Below are 22,567 nucleotides of genomic sequence, written 5' to 3' on the forward strand. Positions count from 1 at the left end.
AAGCTAGAGTATCAACAATGGCATGTCCAGATATTTAGAATTAATAAGTAAATACTGCTCATGCCAAAGTCATCAATTACAGTAGTGCTTGAAGGTTTGAATAGAACAGAATAGAATTTTCTATATATCCACATAAATATGACCCGAAACATCATCAGATTTCGATATGTAATATCACTGATATGTAATATTGGATCATTTTCATCAATAAATAAATGACCAAGTATAATATTCATGTCTCGTTTGTTTAATTGGGTTCTCTGCATCTATGTTTAGGACTTGTGTGAAAATCTGATGATGTTTTAGGTCATATTTATGCAGATATATAGAAAATTCTACCTGTAAACTTTCAAGCACCAGTGTACATGCTTCAGGTGCCACCTAGTGTACACTGTTAAGAAGAAGAAAAAAAAGTTTCCAGGAGGGGTTATACTTCAGAGAGAAAAGTCTGTGACAGGAGAACCTTCTGCTGTAGATGTCTACATAGACTCTTTAAGGTTTTGCCAAGGGGCCACATACCAAAGAGCTCTTTAGGGACCCTTTTGTACTTACAGTGCAGTGCAAAATTCAGCATAGCCTTAAAGAGTTTAAAAAATGAATCATTTTGTTTCAAATATTAGAAACTTCAGAATCAGATGGTAAGTTCATTCTTTCATCTTCAGTGGGTCACTGAGGAACACACACTACGGACAATTTTGCAAATGCCAATCAGCATGTCTTTGGACTGGGGGGGGGGGGGGGGGCTGGCTGGCTAGGGTGCCTGGGGGGGGGGGGGGGGGGGGGGGGCCTGGCTGGCTAGGGTGCCTGGAGGGGGCCCTGAGGCATGGGGAAAGAATGGCGGCTCTGTGCACACAGGGCGGAGGTGGGATTCGAGCCCCCAACCGTAGAGGTGCAAGGCAATCGTGATAACCACTATGCCACTGTACTCACCACTCGTGCTAGTGCAGAAAATAAATCAATACTTAAACCTTGGTGTCTTAAGTAGCCTATATTTGAAAAAATATCCATTTGTCAAACAAACAAAAAATCCCCTTTCCTCCATTCCAGGCCTGAAAGTGAATATTTGAACAGAAGATGGCAGCAAATTCTCATGCTTTGGAAATCCAAGTTTTCCTATCACATATGAAACATTTAGAAAAAACATGAACATAATGTTTTATATTAGTAGACTCTCATTTATAATATAATATTATATACTATATAATTATAATATATAGCCAATCCCAAAGCACGTTGCTAAAGAGGCGTGGCTTGAATGTGAACACCACGCAGGAGGCGGGGCTTGAACAAAAATTCCTTAAATAAAAAAATAAAATAAAATAAATAAATAATAAATACTCAGGTAGTGAGGTAAAACATGAAACCTACACCAAATAGCTTATTTGCGACAGCACTAGGCTACTTTCAGCTGTTTTATTCATTTTAGTTGCATAATCTTTCTAATCTGGACTAACTTTCTCATTTTTGACAGCTTTGGGTGATGCTTTATTTTGATTCTTTCTTTATTTAAACATTCAACAACAAATGAAATAAAGCAAATGAAATTAAAAAATTAAGTCCATGCAGCCTTCAAGTTGTGTTTTAGCTACATCTTCCCAGACCATTTCATTTTATGTATATAACAACGTACCAGTATAATACTTATGCTAATTACAAATTGTATTTTTGTGTTTTGAGCAAATAAAAGTTAATCACTTTTATTAAAAATAAATAAATAAAATTCAAATATAAATTTTAAGTATACTTGCATTTTTAAGTATATTTGCAACTCATTCCAGGAACTTTATTATTTTTTTGCCATGAAACACAACAGCAGCAAATAATAATAATAATAAAAAAAAATACATTTATCACCTATATTCATTTTTATTCGGTGGACTACTTGAACTTGGTCTACATTTAAGGCTGAGTTTTGTAGCCGCCATTTTGTTATTCAGCATAAAAACAATTTAAAAGCTCTCGCGAGCAAAGTACTCATTGGTAGTTGCCCTGGAGTCCGAGCCCCTTTGAAGTTTTAAACGACCCTAAAAATGGCTGCCGTGGGCCTGTCCCTATTCCAAGTGCCCTACGTAGGGTTCATCACTTCAGAATGGACCGTATTGGAGACTAACCCCTCTCTAATTTCCCTGCGGGGATTAAACACTCCAGTGGCACCGCCCTCTCCTCCTCCTGCAGCGCTGTGTCAGAGGGGCGTCTCCCGGTCCAGATTACAGTCAAAGCGCTCTGTGTTTATTCTGCACACCGAGACAGGACACTCAGCTCCCGTAGTCACACCCAGAAGACATCACTCAACAGCAGGTAAGACGTTTTTCTGTGTATGTTTAAGCAGCATTACTTAATTACGAGCGACTGCAAACTGTCCTAGAAGACTGTAGATACTAATGATGTGTCGTTCCAGGACGAATCGGTTCAGTTGAGCCGGTTATTTTAGGTTAACGTTGAGAACCGACTCCCATATATGAGCTAATTTTTTTTTATTGCCGTTATTGTTACAGTGTAAGCAAAGTAATATTATTTTGTTAATAAGAGGGTAGAGTAGAGTAGAGTAGAGTAGAGTAGAGTAGAGTTGCTTAAACAAAATACTTAGGCAAAGAAAAACAATCACTGGTTAGAAAAAAAAAGTTAGGGAAAAAATGTGAGTCAGTGAGCTGAGTCAAATGAACTGATTTACTGAAAAGAGCCAGAATTCCCATATCGTATCAGGCTGCGTAGTAAATTGGGTTGGGGTGGCTCACTGGTTAAGGTTTTGGTTTAATAACCAGTAGGGTGCAAGTTCAAACCCCAGCGCTGTCATAATTGGGTCCTTGAGCAAAGCCCATAATCCTCACTTGTATCCTGTGTCAGTCATAATTTTGCATAACTTCCTCACCCCAATGAGCAACTGTAAATAAGTACTTCCTTCAACTAGTTCCCCTACTGAAGAGCGTTAATTGGCATGCATTACTGATCCAGAGTCAAACTGTAACTGTTTTACAGCCATCCTCATTTCCACTGCCCTTTCAGCACATCCAGGCCATATATGGCGAGGTAAAAATGAATTACAGAGCCAGTGTACACAATTTAGGCCAATTCACAATCACTGCTCTGAATTTCCTGGAAGAAAAGATAAAGATATAGTTATTAAAGCAAATATAGTACTTGAAAAGAGCAGTTGTTTCGTTTCAAACCAGTGTAGCAACATTCTTTCCTAATCAATAGATGAATAGTGTTGTTCGTTGTCACCTTGGGGCATCAATATCCTAAAATGTCTGGTAATTCAGTGCAATGATTCATGTTCACTATATGACTGAAATAATGGCCTGCAGTGTTGCAGTATATTGCCCACTCAATTGTGTATTAGCGTAATGCGTTGCAGCAAATTAAACTATGTACTAAAAGTAGGTTATCTCACACGGCTTTATAGAGATTTAAAATCCCCTCTCTAGTTCTTAATGTCTTGAATCCTGATGGAAAGGTTAAAAGGATACTCTACAGGGGTATACTCAAGCATGCAAATTTTTTCTGAAAAAAAAAAGGGATTTTCTGATACATATTATGTTGGCTACAGTCTGTATGCTAGATATACAGCATTAATTGAAGAAGTATTACATAGTGTAGAGGTTTCCTGTTTTGATTACTAAGCTTATGTCTCATGTTTGTTACCATGGAAACCCAGGCAAAACAACTAAACATTGTGCCCTAACTTTACCACAAAAGGAAGTGCATGGTCTAACGTTGTCATCGCTTTGTGGAATTTCAGTGTAACGACAAATGATGGTTACAGTAGGGTATGTGTTTTAATGTCAATGCATCCGATTTGAAGTGAAGAAAATGAGAATGTATGGTTTTCCAGGGGAGTTTCCGCCATGCAAATCCCTGTGTATTTAAACCTCTGATTTGCCTTGCAGCCCAGACTACTATCTGCAAATTAATCAACACCTTTCGACCAATTGGAGTAGAGAATTCTAAAACACTGTGGTATAACGACTGATAACGCACTAATGAGGGATGAGCTTGCTGATCTGCTACAACCATTGTGTTTACCTCTGGGTTTTTCAGTTGCAGGCTAAAATTATTCTAGTTCCTTGTCAGAGAAGGAAGTGTAGACTGACGAGTCCACTGTCCAACCACCACACTCCTAATCCTCTCATGCTGTACACACTAACTTTTTCCTTCCGCTTATTCCTGCTGCTCTAAACCTTCTTCAGATCCACCCCTGCATTAAATTACAGCCTTGCTACCAACACAGCGCTCTCAGATCAACATCTATCCTCAGTTAGTGTTTACAGAACAATACAGTACAGTAGCTTACAATTACAGCATGCATTTGTGCCCACAGCAGACTTTGAACCCTTATATGGTCTCCTCATCGCATTTTCTTTTTACTGTATGTTGTGTGAAGGTGGCGTAAAGGTGTAGTCATGCTGGGTAAACACAATGCTGAGTGGGTTTTTTGCTGAAGCGGTCACTATTTTGCTGTGCTCAATATAAAGGGCTGAAGGAGAAGGAGTCGGGAGGCTGGGATCTCAGTGTGGTGAGAATGAGTCAGACAGGGACACTCGATCATGTGTGTTTTCATAAATGAACTCAAGGAACTTGTGTAGGCATGGAACAGGGTTATCAAGAATGTGAGTGAGAAAAAGTGGAATCTGTAACGGTCGAATTCGTTTAAGGTGCTCTATACGGTTTTTGTGTTATTGACATGAGAAATAAAGAGAAGTCGGTGAGAGTATGACTGCTTACTGATACAATAACCTCAGATGACTGATAACAGTCTTGTGGACGTTATAAACACCCAAAAGGTACAATGAGTTGTTCTTTCACAAATAAAACTTATAATGTTTGACATATTGCTGTGGTATAAGAGGAATAAAACACTTCAGGACATACTGTTGTAGGAAAATAATCAACTTTGAGCTGGTAACAGTAACTTTGTGCCGAGTTGCATTATCATATTTTGTTGATTGTTGTTTGTTGATTATTTTCCTATAACACTACTCCATAAAATGTTTTATTCCATACATAATTATAGTCTATGTAAACAGTCTTTTATATGTAGCTTGGATTGCATGTTGACTGACTGAGACTCTTCCCTTCAAAGCCCCTGCCTGTTTTTTTTTTTTCTCTTCCCATGAGCACACGAGGCATACATCAGTCATGTGACCTGGGTTATTTATAACACTGTTTGGGTTACCACTCTCACTCACAGAGTAGGATGGAAATCTAAAGTAAACTGCGATGGCTGCACTGATTCTGTTTCTTCTCCGACATGATGAATCGAAGTGCGAGAACGAAGTGTGAATGTGTCGAGCTAGGGAAAAGATTCCAACTTCACTTGTGTACAACACACACACACACGCATATACACACCCATTAAATCCCTTGATAAAGATCTAATTACAATGCTTCTTCAGTGACAAGAGCATGTCTACAGGGGCCTGTTAAGTGTTTTTGTTCAGCACAGTTCTTCACATCTAAAAAATAGTCTTGTCTAGAATGTATTCCTTGATACTGATTTAAATTTAATAAAAGCAAGGTTAAAGGCAAGCCTTTAGTGTAGCTGTGTTTCCAAGACACAAAATACAGCTGGCTTTGGGTGTGGTGCATTATTAAATAAGCTACTGTAATTTAATAACCCTATTTTATGCACAGATTTATTATTCAGTACCTCTAACAGTTTGGCGTAATAGATGACTTCATAGACAGGAAAGTTTACCACAATATTTTAGTAACTCGATCACCTACGAGGCAAACACCAGTTCAACCACAGTTTATTTTATTTTTTTTATTTTTTACAATGTTTAAGATTTGAACACCACTATGCTTGGTGTCCTTTCATGTACATCTTGACCTGTATTTGGTCTTCTCAGATTTTAAACCAAGACCAGAACTAGTACTTTAATGAAGCAACCACTTCCCTAAATTGTAAGAATAAAAAGGGAATACCTGGTCAGTTTCATTGGTACTGTAAAAGCGGAATAGACCCGGACTTCTGCGGTATATTCTTTAGTGATATGTTTAATTGGTTTTAAGGCCTACGGAAGTTAATATTTACTGCGACTGATAGCTTGATTCTTAACACAATGATGTTTTTTATTTGCCCCAAATGACTAGATTATACACTATGAATTTTACACTGTATCATACTAGACTGTGTACACTGAGTTGCCATTTTTTTTTAGGTCCACATGTGTAAAATGTCTAACATGAAAATCCTAGCAGACGGAGAGAAAAATTGAGGTAAAATAAAAGATAATGTAGGGATTACATTAGACTGCTAGTTATTTTTTTTCTTTCTTCTTCAGATCAACACTCGGGAAAACAAATGCAAAAGGTTGAGTGCGATTACTACTTTTATTTTACCGATGACAAATCACAGTCTATTGGCAGACAAGAGGTTAAAGTTTACCTGGATAAAATTGGCACGAAGCCCAAATACCCACTACCATCTTTCACATCCCACGTCCTTTCCCTTTCAGTGAATTGGCTTTTATGTTGGGCAAATTTTATTCATATTTGGTCTGACCTCAGCAACCGCTAAACTCCAGATGTTGAAATTCTGTTGGTCTGTAGCCCAACTGATCAACCCATTTTGCCTCATCCATAAATGGAAATGGACTGTCACATGTTATTTGGGTTGTGGATCATTCCCAGAACCTATATGACATATTACTATGGTATACAGCCTACCCAACGTTTCACGGTCTACAGTACGCCTTGTGAGGACTTCTAATGCTATCTACTGCCTCTGTGTGCTCCCTGTTTTTGGCCTGTCTCTCTTATTTTTACAAGAGGATTGGGGTGGACCTAAAAAATTTCAAACATCCTCAAACGCCCACCACAAGTGTCTCTGCCAACATGTGCCCCCAATCCCAGTGTCATGCCAAAACTGATGCAGAACTATGTTAATGCTCAGTGGGTATGCTTGCACTCAGTGTTTGTATGTATATGTGGGTGTTAGGAAAGGCAGCTGGAGCAAATGTTTTAGCAGGCAGCAGCTGCTGTTCTCATACTGCTAGCCTGAGTCACAGCTCTTCCTCTTCATGTGGGCTTGGTCTAAATGTCCTTCAGCACAGGGGGAAAAAAACAACTTCCAGTCCCTGGGTTTATTTAGACTCCCAGTTTTGTAAGTGTTCTGTATGCTAGGCAAGGTGTTGTACAGTGGACCTAATCACCTAAGAATTACCGTTTAAAAGCTAAGGGTTTGTGTTCAGAGTTGGCGACTTAAGTTCAAAACATGACAACAGGGAAACTTCTCTGTATTCAGTTTTTGCACCAAACTAGTGATTTTAATGCGTAGAGCTCACAGGGGTATTTCAACTGTGTATTTCAAGGATTTGCCTTTGAAACATAGTCTGCTCCTACTGAACCGCCTTTCATCACACTTAGTACTGTTTGTCTTTACTCTGCTTCACCATATAATCCAACTATCCGGCATCCAGAAGAGGACAGGTTCCCTTTTGAGTCTGGTTCCTTTCAAAAGTTTCTTCCTCATGTCGTCAGGGAGTTTGGGAGTCACCATATCACCTCTGGCTTGCACATTAGCGCTCAAAATATAACTCTAAATCTGGATTTCTGTAAAGCTGCTTTGTGACAGTGTCTATTGTAAAAAGTGCTGTACAAATAGAATAGAATTGAATTCAAAATCCTCTGTTAGTAGCCTGATGTATTGCGACCATATTAAGGTTGATGGTTGAATAGGTCAAGTGTGTATATGTAGGAAAATAACAATAATTTGTCATCCTCACAAATTTGTTTCAGTTTAGCATTTTGGAATAGTGAGTCATTGAGGCGGGCCAGGTAGCATTGCTGCTTCACCGCTCCTGGGTCCCCGGTTTGATCCAGAGCACAGGTTACGATCTGTGTGGAGTTTTGTCCGTGTCTCCTCATGTCCATGGAGAATAAGTTTGTGAATATGTGTGCATGGTTCTCTGTGCTGAACTGGTGTCCCATCCAGGGTGTATTCTCACCTTGCACCAATTGTTCCTGGGATAGACTCCGGATCCACCATGACCACATTAAGGATAAAGCAGTTTTTAAAGATGAATGAATTAATCACTGAGGCATGTTTCTGGACTGAGAATTTGCAGAATACGGTCCTCGTCTGTGAGCTCTGTATTTTTCTTTCCAGACAGTATGGTGTACCATCCTGAGTTTGAGAAGGCAGGCCAGCAGCCTGGACTGCAGGTGTGGAGGGTTGAGAATTTTGACCTGGTTGCTGTACCAGAGAACCTGTATGGTGGGTTCTACACAGGCGATGCCTATGTGGTCCTCAACACCGTCAAACAGCGCTCCGGTAACCTGCAGTACGACCTCCACTTCTGGCTGGGTAAGACTGTCATCTATATGAGCTTTGGCCTGATCGGATCCAAAGCTTTTAGCACTTTTGCACTAAAGTAAGCCTCAGTACAAGAACTAGGGTGAGAAATTTGTTATAAATTAGCAGTTGATCATGTCAAAATGGTTCCAGTGACCTCAGTTGGTTAAGATTTCCTTCAGCACTGTTCTACAGCAGTTAATTGGACCGTAACGTTTATACGATGGTCAAACCCGTGCAATTGTTTTTTTGCTTGTGTCTTCCAGGTGACGCTTGCACGCAGGATGAAAGTGGATCAGCTGCCATATTTACAGTGCAGCTGGATGATCACCTGGGTGGAAAACCCATACAATACCGTGAGGTCCAGGGACACGAATCTAAAACGTTTCTGGGCTACTTTAAGAAAGGTCTGCAGTACATGGTAAGTGACATGCACATGAAACAGGGTTTAAAATTGTCCCGTTTTCCATTATTAAAGGTCACATCCACATGTAGTATTGTAAATACGGGCTGTACTTGTGCAGGGTTTGTCCTGTTTTTCCTACAATATACAATACCTAGCAGTAAATAAACATCCTGCTGATTTTAGAATTTCTACACTAGTCAAATATAACCTAAAAAGCCATAAAGTATTTACAGACTTTGTAGTTTTTACAAGTATTTACAAGTTTGTGCTTGTGGGTGTGGTTAGTTTTTCAGATGGTCTACTAAAAAGGAGCATGCAAATAAACACAGCCACCCAAACCGAACATTTAAGGAGTGCTTTTGTTTTCTGTTTCGGAACGGCCGCTGGAAAGCGGATCTGCATCCGAGCAAACTGAGTACATATGAAAACTAGAATTCATGTGATAAAATACATACTTAATTTCTGGCCTTGTTGGAACAGTATGTTGTTCTGAACTCATTGCAGACGTGATCTCAGAACAGCGAACACTACAGTACACTGAAAAGACCCCGAGGCCAGAAAGTGAAGGATAGTATCTTTGCAAAATGGTTTTGTCATCCATTAGTAGTCTAAAACTCTTTGTTTGAGCATGCAGTCTCTGTACCCCTGTTTGCACTGAAGAAATATGTGCACAGTCTCAATATTAGCAAATATTATAGGCCTTAATAAACTGGAGCAGGTGGTTCATTAATTTGACTCGCAGTAAAACAGTCTAATGGGCATGTCACATGCTTCCAGTATATTCTCTTGATACAGATCAAGCTTGTTGATCCTCTGAATGTTGATTTTTGACTCTTTTTCTGCACTGAAGAGTCAGGAATTGTAATGCTTGTGTCCTTCTCGGGTTAGTAAAGCTAGTTTAAATGGAGGATCTTGTACTAGATGACTGTAATTTTCTATCATTTTCTACAAAATCTAAGTGAACTGTACCTGTTTTAAAGAAAAAGCATCAGGAAACTGTCGCTGCTTAGTCAGTTTTTAATATTGAAATTATTTGCTGCTGTATATACATGTTGTTATATAAAATAGTAAATGAAATGCATTCCAAATGGGCAATTACTTTTGACCCCTAAAGAAAAGGACTCTCACTGAGGGAGTGAGATACAGTCCTGATTACTTCAGAAAGAAAAACTAAGTGCATATTCAATCAGATGGAGTGCAAAAGTGTAGAGACTACCACAGTAATATTGTTATATTTGTTGAAAACCTTTCACATATTTCTTGATTTCTTGTTTTGAATTTCAAAAGGCAGATCGCAGTGATGGGAGCAGCTGCGAGTTAATATGGCTCTTTATGTGTATGGTGTGAAATGGGCTTTCAGTGCATCAGTCTCCAGTGTACACACAGATGCAGTGGTAGTGATGTCACTGAAAACCAGCTTCCTGACTTTAATCTTTTGTCTTCGTTTCAGAAAGGAGGAGTTGCGTCAGGGTTTAAGCACGTTGTCACCAACGAGGTTGTGGTGCAACGGGTGCTCCAGGTCAAAGGTCGTCGTGTCGTAAGGGCAACAGAGGTGCCGGTCAGCTGGGACAGCTTTAACCAAGGCGACTGCTTCATCCTGGACCTCGGCAATGTGAGTATCTCATGGGCATGAAGGAAATGAAGGAAGACGGGTCAATCTTAACGTTTCTATAGTAACTTACACAGGGACATGTGTAATAGTTGATATTAGTTAGGTTTTCTGGAAGGAGTTATAGTTATGTTAAATAATCAACTGCATCATTGTAAATCATCCTGGCGTGATTTATTCCTTACTCGTCGACCATTTCTGTGTATTTCAGGAGATCTACCAGTGGTGTGGATCCAAGAGCAATCGCTTTGAGAAGCTGAAGGCCACTCAGCTTGCCAAGGCAATCCGTGATAACGAGCGTAGCGGGAGAGCCCGTGTGTACGTGTGTGACGAAGGTGTGGAACGAGAAAAGATCCTTGAGGTAAAGAGTCAACCTAAAAATAAATATATTCCGACTGTACTAACAGCAATGTTTATGCTTAGTCAAGAAGAGTCTCTTAAAAAAAGTTTCCATATCTGACGACAGGTTCTAGGAGCAAAACCAGACCTGCCTGAAGGAGCTGATGATGATGTCAAAGCAGATGCGTCCAACAGGAAACTGGCTAAACTGTACAAGGTGCTCTGACTATTCAAACAGATGAAACAGTGAAGACAGCTCTTATTTAACTCCTTGCCTGAAGTGCATTTTTCTAATCTACAGGTTTCGGACGCTAGCGGCACCATGGCTATGGCATTGGTGGCTGATGAGAACCCTTTTACCCAGAGTGCTCTGGAGTCCACGGATTGCTTTATTCTGGATCATGGTCCAGATGGCAAGATCTTTGTCTGGAAAGGTAAGCAAGCAAAGCCAAAGACATCAGCCTCAACTTAGTATCTTTAAATGGTCAATGGTAATGGTAAATGGTCTGCACATATAAAGCGCTTTTATTCACCCATTCCCACACACACTCACACTCCAATGGTAGCAGAGCTGCCATGCAAGGCGCTAACTTGCCATCCGGAGCAACTTGGGGTTCCGTGTCTTGCCCAAGGACACTTTGGTATGTAGAGTCATGTGGGCCGGGAATCGAACCGCCAACCCTACGATTAGTGGACAACCCGCTCTGAGCCACAGCCACCCAAGTACCCATGACCCCTGAAAATAAAGATTTTGATTTTGAAACCAGACTCAATGAATACTCATGATGCACACATTGTAAACACCCTCATGAGCTCCTGTCGTCCCAAAAAGCTAGCTAGCTAGTAGCCAAACTTGTCAAAATACAACATAAAACCTCATATTTTTATAATCACAAATGTTAGCCAAGTTACACAACTAGTTTAGCATGCAGGTTTAGTGGCTAAAAGCCTTTGCATACCTCATCTCTAATCATTTGCATATTGAATGTGGCCGGGCGTGCTATTATAGGAAAATAATCAATGACAGGGTGGCGTGATTAGACGGACACAAAGTTACCACCCCAAAGATGATTATTTTTCAGTAATATGTAATATTTCCCTGTGTAAGTTGAGTGCAGTAATATAAACCTGTGATTTGAATGATTGCCAAAACTACCATTTTTTAGAGAAAATGAATCCACATTTTCTAAACCAATCAGAATTGAGAATTCATCAGCGCTGGGGTGTAAATAGTAATAATGTCAACAAATTTGAGCCAAGCATCAGTAAATACGAGAAGTATTAAGAATTCGAAAAATCCCATGGATTTTAAAACTCGAACAATATTATACAATAGAAGTTTTGTCACGATGCATTTAACATCCGTTGGCCTCCGCCAAACAGGAAAGGACGCCAATGTTGAGGAGCGCAAGGCAGCCATGAAAGCAGCAGATGGCTTCATTAAAAAGATGGGCTACGCGAAGCACACTCAGGTGCAGATCCTCCCCGAGATGGGCGAGACTCCACTGTTCAAGCAGTTCTTCAAGAACTGGCGTGATGTGGACCAGACAGACGGCATGGGCGTGGCGTACGTTTCCAACCACATCGCCAAGATTGAGAAGGTGCCATTCGACGCTGCCACACTGCACGAATCGCATGCCATGGCAGCGCAGCACGGCATGATTGATGACGGCCGTGGAGAGAAACAGGTGAGAGCTCAGCACATGCATTGGTTTGAATTAATAATGACAGATAATACGATCAAATATTCATTCTCGCAGATTTGTGAACGTTTAATGTTTCAAAGCAACAACAGAGCGTCTCATATTCTCCCTTTACAGATCTGGCGTATTGAAGGTTCTGACAAGGTTCCTGTTGACCCGTCTACGTATGGCCAGTTCTATGGCGGAGACAGTTACATCGTCCTTTACAACTACAGACACGGCGGCAGACAGGGACACATCATCTACATTTGGTAAGATTTCATGAAATTGTTTCACAAATCTAATATATAAGGAATAAAACACTTGGGGACCCGACACGAAGCAGAGTTACTGGTAACACCCCAGAATGGATCATTTTTCTATAACAGCACATCCCAGTTGTTTTATTTATAATTGTTATATACCAAATTATTCCCAAAATATTCCCAAAATTTCTAAAATCTGACTTCATTGCAGCTATTAGATCTTTTTTTATTCATTGTTTATAATGGAAAGCATGGTGCTTCTATTTCCAGCAGATAATCAGAGAATTATTTAAATAGAGCCAAGCAGCTAGCACTGTCTGTCGAGAACTCTGAGGTGCTTGAGAATGATGTGTTGCAGCAGACTCTGAGTACTTTGTTGATCAGTTGTTTACAGAGCGCAATCTTTTCCTGCAGGCAAGGTCTGGACTCCTCACAGGATGAAATCGGAGCATCTGCCATCTTGGCCACGCAGCTGGATGATGAGCTCGGAGGAGGACCTGTGCAGGTAAGTAATTGTCCTCAACCTCATTTGTTATTTGTCAGTCTTTTATTTATTTATTTATTTTATATTTGTATACAAGAGTTATAGGATGTATATAATATGGTATTGTGGAAAATATCCTCAGGTCCAATTTTGGAACTGAATCTTCCCCAAGCAAGCAGCATACATTATACACAATACAGTGCCCTCCACTAATATTGGCACCCTTGGTAAATATGAGCAAAGGCTATGCAAAAATTGTCTTTATTGTTTAAACTTTTGATATTTTGTTCAAAAATTTCACAAAAATTCTCTGCTCTAATGGATGTCAAACAATTCCAAACACAACCCAGATTTATCCAAAAAAAAATACAACAATTATTGACACCTCTATGAATTCATATAAGAAACGTATATTTGAAGTATATTCCCATTGTTAATTTAAAAAGTGTTTTAGTACACCTGGGTGACTAGGAACAGGAAATTGTTCAACCATGACTTGCTGTTTCACAGGGGTATAAATATGAGGTAACACATAGGCCAAATTCACTTAGTCATTCATAACAATGGGTTAGACCAAGGAATATAGCTGTGATGTGCGGCAAAAGGTTGTTGAGTTTCACAAAATGGGAAGTGGCTATAAGAAAATAGCACAAGCATTGAAAATGGCCATTTCCACCATCAGGGCAATAATTAAGAAGTTCCAGTCAACTGGAAATGTTATGAATCAACCTTGAATTGGACGTTGGTTTATATGGTCTCAACGCACTGTGAAGAGTATGGTTCAAGTGGCGAAAAAATCTCCAAGGATCACAGCTGGAGAATTGCAGAAGTTAGTTGCGTCTTGGGGTCAGAAAGTCTTCAAAACTACAATCTGAAGTCACTTACATCACCACAAGTTGTTTGGAAGGGTTTTAAGAAAAAAGCCTCTACTCTCATCCAAAAACAAACTCAAGCATCTCCAGTTTTCCAGACACTACTGGAACTTCAAATGGGATCGGGTTCTATGGTCAGATGAAACCAAAATAGAGCTTTTTGGCAATAAACACCAGAGGTGGTTTTGGTGTACACAGAGAGGTAGCCATATGGAAAAGTACCTCATGCCCACGGTTAAATATGGTGGAGGCGCTTTAATGTTTTGGGCTGTTTTTCTGCCAGAGGACCTGGACATTTTGTTAGGATACATAGCATCATGAGCTCTATCAAATATCAGCAGATATTAAATGAAAACCTGACTGCCTCTGCCAGAAAGCTTCAAATGGTCTGTGGTTGGATCTTCCAGCAGGACAATGATCCAAAACATGCATCAAAATCAACACAGAAATGGTTTACTGACCACGAACTCAAGGTCCTGCCATGGCCATCCCAGTCCCCTGACTTAAAACCCATAGAAAACCTGTGGGGTGAACTGAAGAGGAGAGTCCATCAGCGTGGAGCTCGAAATTTGAAGGATCTGGAGAGATTCTGTATGGAGAAATGATCTCAGATCCCTCGCCATGTATTCTCCAACCTCATCAGGCGTTATAGGAGAAGACTCAGAGCTGTTATCTTGGCAAAGGGAGGTAGCACAAAGTATTGACGAAAAGTGTGCCAATAATTGTTGCGAACACATATTTAATAAAGATATTTTTTTGATAAACCTGTGTTGTGTTTGCAATTTTTTTTATATCCATGACAGCAGAGTATTTTTGTGGGGGTTTTTTTATTTATAATTTTTTTTAACAAAAGATCAAAAGGTTCAACAATAAAGACAAATGTTCACAGCCTTCTTTGCTCATATTTACCAAGGGTGCCAATACTAGTGGAGGGCACTGTATATTTATTGTCCTTCTGACATTTTATGTTTGCTCAGCTCCATCTTCATCTTCATCTTCATTTGTCATTCTTTCCTGTCCTTTTTGTATTTGCTGCTTGTGTGTTTATAGGTGGCTGGTGCGCCTATCACTACTCAGGTAGCCCCGTCTCAGACCAGCATGTCTCTCTTTCAAATAAATAAATAAATCCCTCACCACAGACACTAAATGTGGTGTTTGTGTAAAAAATTTCCTCAGGATGTTGCACACGTCAGAGAATACCTATCTCCTAGAAGATCGTTCATCTGAAATAAAGCTATTTTTCTCAGATGTATAAGACACTAAACAAGACAGCAGCTGGATATTAAAAAGACACAGTCTATTTAATATTGACCTTTTCAGAGAGGTGCCAACATTTACAGGTTAGGCATAGCATTTTCTGTGTGTGACCCCTTGCTACATAACGTATAATACATGTTTGTTGTTGCAATCCGGAGCTATGAGTCACTTGACAAGTGCAAATGATTCCTGTGTATTGAGACGCTCCATGAAAGAACATAATCAGCGTGCTCTCTCTATATTTGAACTCTGAGATGCACAGATTGGGACAGAAAGTGACTGCAAAATGAACATGGACTATTTTTTTTTCAAGTTAAACATTTCTGCAGTTAAATATCAGTTCAGCCTGTGCATGTTTTATCATTTATTAGAATGGAGCAGAATTTTTTCGTTAGCAATGTTGGCACGTCTGCTTTTCACATCCTTCACATTCTTTCACATCTCATCTCAGCTTCGATCATCCTTTTGCTTGTCTTTGCACGTTTCCATGCACCATGTATGGTACACCTTATTACCTGGTGATGTTTGTGTCACACCAAATCCTGATGGTCTATCCTATTCACTGTCCAACAAACCACTTTAGAGTTGTGAAAAACACACATCTGAATGCATTATTTGTTGTGTGAACTTCTTGCATGTGAAATGCTAAAAAAAACCAAACCCCATAATCCTGTTAAGAACAAATAAGCTGTCAGATGCAGGATCCTGGGTAAAGCTACATTTCGAAATACTTTTTTATAGATCAGCCTCAGAAGCACAAACCTCAGGAGGAACATTTAGGAAACTTAATTTGTCCAAATATGGCTGGAATCAGGCTGAACAGTAAATAACTGTATAATTCAGCCTGAGTAGAGTGGAAGGGAGACAGTTGGTCCCAGTGTTCGAGGGAGACGAAGCAAAAGAGCCCTTTTTGTCTGAAACCTGATGAAGCAATGTTTTTCCAGCCGTTGCCCAGCTCGCAGTTACCCAGCCAGCCAGAAAAAAGCTGCTAAGAATGTTAGCATTAACAGGGCACTCAATCTGATTGGCTCACAGATGCCACCTGGTGGGAAGCAGTAAAAATGAACCTAGACATAGGATTGAGATCTGTTCTCTTCAGAACTGAATGATAATTAAGGCTCCATTGCAGGTTTAAAAATGATGCTCCTGCTTTGCTTAAGAAAAACAAACTCCAAAATAATAATAATACATAATATGACCTCATTTTTATGCAGTGTATGATTCCCATGATTATCCCATGACAGGGATTCCATTTGTGTCCCACTGATATTACACTGCATTACATTATATATATATATATATATATATATATATATATATATATATATATATATATATATATATATATGTATATGTAAAGTAAGAGACATTTTATAGACGTGTGTTTCTCAACGATATTTTAGATAAGTAACATAAAGATTAAAAAAAAAAAAAACATTAAGAAACTTATACCTCATTTAGAAAATAGCTTTATGACTGTCCCAGTCGGCTATACCTACGCTTTACTTTGAAATATAATCATTAAACGACTTCAAAGGTCATATTATTTTGTGCATTAACGTGTGGATCCATTTAACATCACATGCATGAAACATCATTTTCATTTAATCATCCATTACAGTTTATAAAATGTACGCTTGTTCATATTCACTCAACCCTGCTACCTGAACACATTCACCTCTATAAAATATTTGGAATATTCTACAAGTCACTTGTTTAATAGGAAGTGGCATCATAACAATTTCCTGCATTTACTAGTCAGTTTTTAATAACCTCTGAACTAAAACATGATTTTGAAAGGTTAGATCTTCTTAGATCGCTGATTCCGATTATATATATTCATATTTGTTAACACTGTGCTAAATTTACATTTGCTTCTTTCTAGGAGTTCTTCTACTTTAAAAAAATAAATAAATAAATAGATTTGGAGTAAAACAGTCTGATTTGGAGAGAAAGCACAGTTAATAATGTCACCAAAGAGGCTTGAACTGACCAAACTGTACAGAATTTTGTGGGATCCAGAAGCTTTTTACCATAGAACCTGCATGCTTTGCTAGTTAGCTAGCTAGCTAAGTTAGATAATGTCACTGACGGGAGAAAAATATTTTGGTTGTTCTCATGAGAGGTTTGTGTACTGTTAGCTTGCCAAGAATGTGACAATTCAAGATTCAGACTCAACCCTGAAATCATAAATGTGTCTTCCTGTGACAAATGAATGCTAGTTTGCTAGACTGTTACTAGCCGGCTAGCTATTTGGGATGGCAGAAGGACTTTTAGCATAACAAGGCAAATCCCTAGATCCTGCTCTAGACTATATACCTTTATATAGGTGTATAGATGTTCCTAGGCAATTTTAACAGTTTATTGTACACTATATTATTTTTAAAGGTTTCAAATAAATACGAGATTAACTCTGGTATATCTTGAGTAGTATTTAACTGTGTAAGTCTGTTTCTCAGGTGCGTGTGGTTCAGGGTAAGGAGCCGGCTCACCTCATGAGTCTGTTTGGTGGAAAGCCCATGGTGATCTATCAGGGAGGCACATCCAGGGATGGAGGTCAGACTGAACCGGCACAGACACGCCTGTTCCAAGTGCGCTCCAACTCAACGGGATGCACCCGGGCTGTGGAGGTCAGTATGTAACACAAATATCCTTCAGTGAGCATGACATGAATTATAGAGATCCTTTAATGTAATAACAGCTGTCTAATTCATGTGCTTGTTTTTAGGCTTTTATATCAGTGAATCCAGGTTTAACTAAGATTAACTGTTGTACATTTAACCATATTGAACGTTCTCTGAATGTGTAGCTCTTTCATTTAAAAACACTTTCTTGACATATTTTTCATATCGGTCAGGCCCCTCAGACCGATTTCAGGCTATTATCGTAGGTCTAAGCCAGGAAGATATAATTGGGGAGGCAGGAGACATGAGAAAATGGGCCCAAGTGCAGAATTGGCTTAAGGGATTAGAATGCAAGAGGAAGCTTTAATCGCAACTCTAACTCTAACTTGAACATGCTACCTACAGTACCAAGACACAGGTAGTACAGGGGACAGAGCACTTGGTGAAACTGAAAACAAAGAACAAACACCTTCTCTTCTCAAAGAGGCTGAAGGGAAAGCGTGAACTCAAAAGTGGAAAGGTTTCTCAAGAGAAGGAACTCGAGAACCCGAGAGGGTGGCTAGGTTGACAAGGTGAGGCCAACCTGGCGCAGAAGAAAGGCTAGAGTACAGCTCTAGTTTTCAGAATTACCGATACCAGCTTAATCTTGCCCTCACAAATTGAACTCAAGACTGAGCGGCAGGCTTCCATTAAATAGAGCCAGGGACAGGCAAGACTGATTGAGAGTAATTACCTGGCAGACTGCTCATGTCTGCCTCTGGTGGCCAAAGTCGACCTAGCAGGCCTGGTACTACAGAAACACCATATACTAAAGAAGTTAGTGTGAGTTTGTGCTTATCGAAATTCCCCTCTCCAGGTTGATGCTGTTTCCTCAAACCTGAACTCCAACGATGCCTTTGTCCTGGTGACTCCATCGGGCTGCTTCATGTGGGTCGGCGTTGGTGCCAGTGACACTGAGAAACAGGGAGCACAGGAGCTGTGTGGCATCCTCGGGGTCACTACCTCTGAGATCGCAGAGGGCAGAGAGGGCGGTAAGAGCAGAGCTTTTTAAACTGGTTTCTTAGTAACATGACAAGCTGTATTTGTAGCTGCTATAACGTAGGTGATAACAGCAATCTAACATAACATGTTTCATGGAGGAACCACAACATTAAATGCAACTATAAATGGATAAAAAAAAACTTGAAAACTTCATGAAATACATGCTGGTAACAATAACTTTGCGTTGCACTGCAACACACCACCGTGTTTTGGATTACTTTGCCACAAGTTTTCAAAAAAATTATAATAATTATTCCTTACATATAATATAGTAATTACGTCATTACGTTATTGTCTGTGATGTGCTACGATTCATGCTGTTCATTCATATGCAGGTGACTTCTGGGCAGCTCTGGGAGGAAAGACGGAGTACCGCACATCCACCAGGCTGAAGGATAAGCTGGACACTCACCCACCCAGACTGTTCGCCTGCTCCAACAAAACCGGACGCTTCATCGTGAGTGCTTTCACAAAATCTATTTATTATGTATTTATTATGCATTTAGGACTGCAACAACGAATCAACTAAATCAATAGAATTCAGTAGTAAAAATAGTTAGCCATGAATTTAATTAAAGGTTACAGGGTCTATGGTTTGAAACACCCTACTGCACCACATCAAATCACTTCCAGCTACAAGTAGCAAAGCTCTTTGAATCAATTAGTTTATTCGTTTTTTTTTTTTAACTCATTAGCATTGCAAATGCGACACCGTTTTTTAAATTTAATTAACATGCACTGTATATATGTTTGCTAGATGTTGTGTGTCAAGTCATCAGATCACCATCCTGTGTTTACATTACATCGTCAGTGCTGGGAGTCGATCACGAAAAGAGTCGACTCGCCGATTCCAGGCGTTGAAAATTAAAGAATCGATCCTTTTGGCTTTAGAGTCATTTCCAAATCAACACCAGAAATGATTCAGTGTGTTTCAGTTAATGAAGCTTCCAGTGGATATCAGCCTTTATTTTGAATTTGACTGGCCAGAATTGAACCAATCGTATCAGTTAATTATCGAAATAATTGTTAGTTGAATCGTCCTGTATGTTCAATGACGCACATGCAGCAACCAAATAACGGCACTGTTTGTGTTCTGTGCAGATTGAGGAGGTACCTGGGGAGATGACTCAAGATGATCTGGCCATGGATGATGTCATGATCCTGGATACCTGGGACCAGGTAACATTAGATTCTCCCTTTACAAGTGACTCAAACAAACGGAATGCTCCACATTTTACAGTGATCTGTACAGTAAAAATCCGGTCAGAAATTTAAACCTGTTCAAACAACTTTTAATTATTGAAATAACTTTCAAATCATTTTCGAGTAGCATGCACGCATGTAAATCAGACGTGTTGACATGAGACATGTCTCCTGGGATTTCTGACTGCTGCGGTTGTGTTGCAGGTGTTTGTATGGATCGGTAATGACGCACAAGAGGAGGAAAAGACCGAGGCAATAGCTTCAGGTGAGGCTCATTATATTTCTCACTTATGAGTAATACATAGAACACACTCACGTGTGTTATGCATGTTTTGGATTTAAAGTGGATAACAGCTCTGTGTTTAACCCTGTACACTTACAGCTCATTCAGTTATTCACCGTAAAACACGTTTTTTAGTATCTATAATGAAACTTCTAGGAAAGATATATAGTTAAATGAGTATTGTATTAATATATAGATTATAAAATGTCATAAAAATGAACGAGGAATAAAACTCTTCACTGTCTTTTAGCTGCCCGCTACATCGAGACGGACCCAGCCAACCGAGATCGCCGTACTCCTATTGTGAAGATCAAGCAGGGCTTCGAGCCTCCTACGTTCACCGGCTGGTTCCTGGGCTGGGACCACGACTACTGGAGCAGCGACCCTCTGGACCGCGCCATGGCTGAGCTCGAGATTTGAACCCTCACTCCTGACCTTTAAAACCCCACTGCCTTAGTAGGGTAGCAGTGGAAGTTGCCCTTTGCCACTGATTGACATATTTCCATTGGAGCATTTGGGAGTTGCTGAGAGATCAGTGTAAAAGGGCAACGTGTACACGCCGAGCCTTGTCTTTAGTCAGAAGCTTTAATTTCCAATTGCACTTTTTTTACTGCATTTTAAATGTAGGCATTATATTCCTAGCTGTATTTAAGCAATAGGTTGTTGGTTTTAAGGTAGATCATGTAATCTGAGGTGGTATTCATGAAACGTTTTTATCCAGTAGTGCCGTTTCTGTAAAGACCAAAACAAATCCGATCATAATTTGAGATGTTTTGTGAATCGCAGCTCTTGCTCCTATAATGGATGATAAATCTCAAATTAGGAATCACCAAGGAATGAAGAATTATCATGACTGTTTTACTGTTTTAAGGTTGTCATTTTCCAGAATACTGTTACTCGTCAGAACAACAAACGGCCTCTTTACAGATGCAGAAATACAGATCCTGAAAGTGGGTTTTAATAAAATAGCGCAGCCTGGTTCTTCCTGTACGTTTGCATGTAGTTTGTTTTTACGTAGGAGTAGATCTTTAAGGGCAATATTTTAACAGCAATACTATCTTCCCTAGTGTGCACTTTCTTGTCGCTTTACGGAATATTTGAAATATATAATTATTCGAATATGTAGTGCCTCAAAAATAGTAAAAGCCAAAACATTAGTCCTATGCTCATGAATTTTCCACCATGTAACCTATTCATAGTGATGCTCAGGAGTTTCACAGGGATGCCATCCGACTTTGAGTAGTTACGCCACTGGGTGCTACTGAACAGTTCGATATTAAAACACCAAAGAACGCCAGAGATTAGAGATGATATTGTGGGATTGATAAAGACCACATGCAGTGTATGACCAGGGCCTTGTCCTTCACACATCCCATAATATGATTAAATGACATGCAGGATAATAATCATTCCAAATGGGATTCGGTTCTTCAATCACGCCTGAAAATATGATTATTTTAGGTGGATTAAGTTGTTTGGGATAACTACATGCTCCTGCTTTGCCAGGAAAGGGCAGATACATATAATCGAAACGCAAAAACATGATTAGAGTCGCTGATTTGCTACAGAAGACATGCGCAGTTTAGTTCAGTGTAGCTATGGGATACTAAATTGCTTGTGCTAATGAAATTTTTTCCATTTGTTGGTTTCATTTTGGTCCAATGCTAACACTTTCATTAAAAAAGTACTGTATACCCATAAGTAGTGGAGACTTATGAACTAGCTACAGCTGTTCAAATTGCTTTTAGCATTTGCATGACCTCAATTTGATAATTGTGCGATATATTTAGTAATAAAGCACTTCTAAATGTGCAATCTCATCATGGTTATACAGAGTAAATCTGCTCCGGATTAGGTTTGAGCTTACGGACTGCTTGCTGCTTGTTTGTAACCGAGAATGGACCATGATCATGTCAAATCAACAATCCTCTTAAGAAGAACGGGCCTCTGGTGGACTCTGTGGTGTGTATGTGTCTCCATGGCTTGTTTAGAATAGCATCATCCTGGACCATCATGAGAAAGAAATTTCCAGTATGCAATACTGTGCTGTAGTGGCAAATTCCAGTCTTTGCTGCTTCTGTTGTATAAACCCGGTTACACTGATACCAAACCAATGCCCTGCCTTACATTTGTTACAATAAAAACAAAACAGCTCTGTGCATCATTTTTAAGTTGTCTGATGTGTTTACTGCGGTCGGCCCGTAG

The 22,567-nt window shown here is 39.6% G+C and overlaps 1 protein-coding gene across 1 annotated transcript; it reads left to right on the forward strand.

Moving 5' to 3' along the window:
* Positions 1 to 2,141: 2,141 nt before the first annotated feature.
* Positions 2,142 to 22,526, forward strand: gsna (gelsolin a). Its single transcript, XM_017492625.2, has 16 exons — positions 2,142 to 2,298; positions 8,111 to 8,308; positions 8,563 to 8,717; positions 10,153 to 10,314; positions 10,523 to 10,672; positions 10,778 to 10,867; positions 10,952 to 11,084; positions 12,034 to 12,338; positions 12,471 to 12,604; positions 13,013 to 13,103; positions 17,671 to 17,841; positions 18,692 to 18,866; positions 19,212 to 19,333; positions 19,978 to 20,055; positions 20,284 to 20,344; positions 20,613 to 22,526. The coding sequence occupies exons 2-16, from the start codon at positions 8,116 to 8,118 to the stop codon at positions 20,780 to 20,782; spliced, it is 2,190 nt and encodes a 729-aa protein (XP_017348114.1). The 5' UTR covers positions 2,142 to 2,298; positions 8,111 to 8,115; the 3' UTR covers positions 20,783 to 22,526.
* The last annotated feature ends 41 nt before the right edge of the window (positions 22,527 to 22,567 follow it).

This window comes from Ictalurus punctatus, chromosome 18, assembly GCF_001660625.3.
Source record: "Ictalurus punctatus breed USDA103 chromosome 18, Coco_2.0, whole genome shotgun sequence".
Classification (NCBI taxonomy): Eukaryota; Metazoa; Chordata; class Actinopteri; order Siluriformes; family Ictaluridae; genus Ictalurus; species Ictalurus punctatus.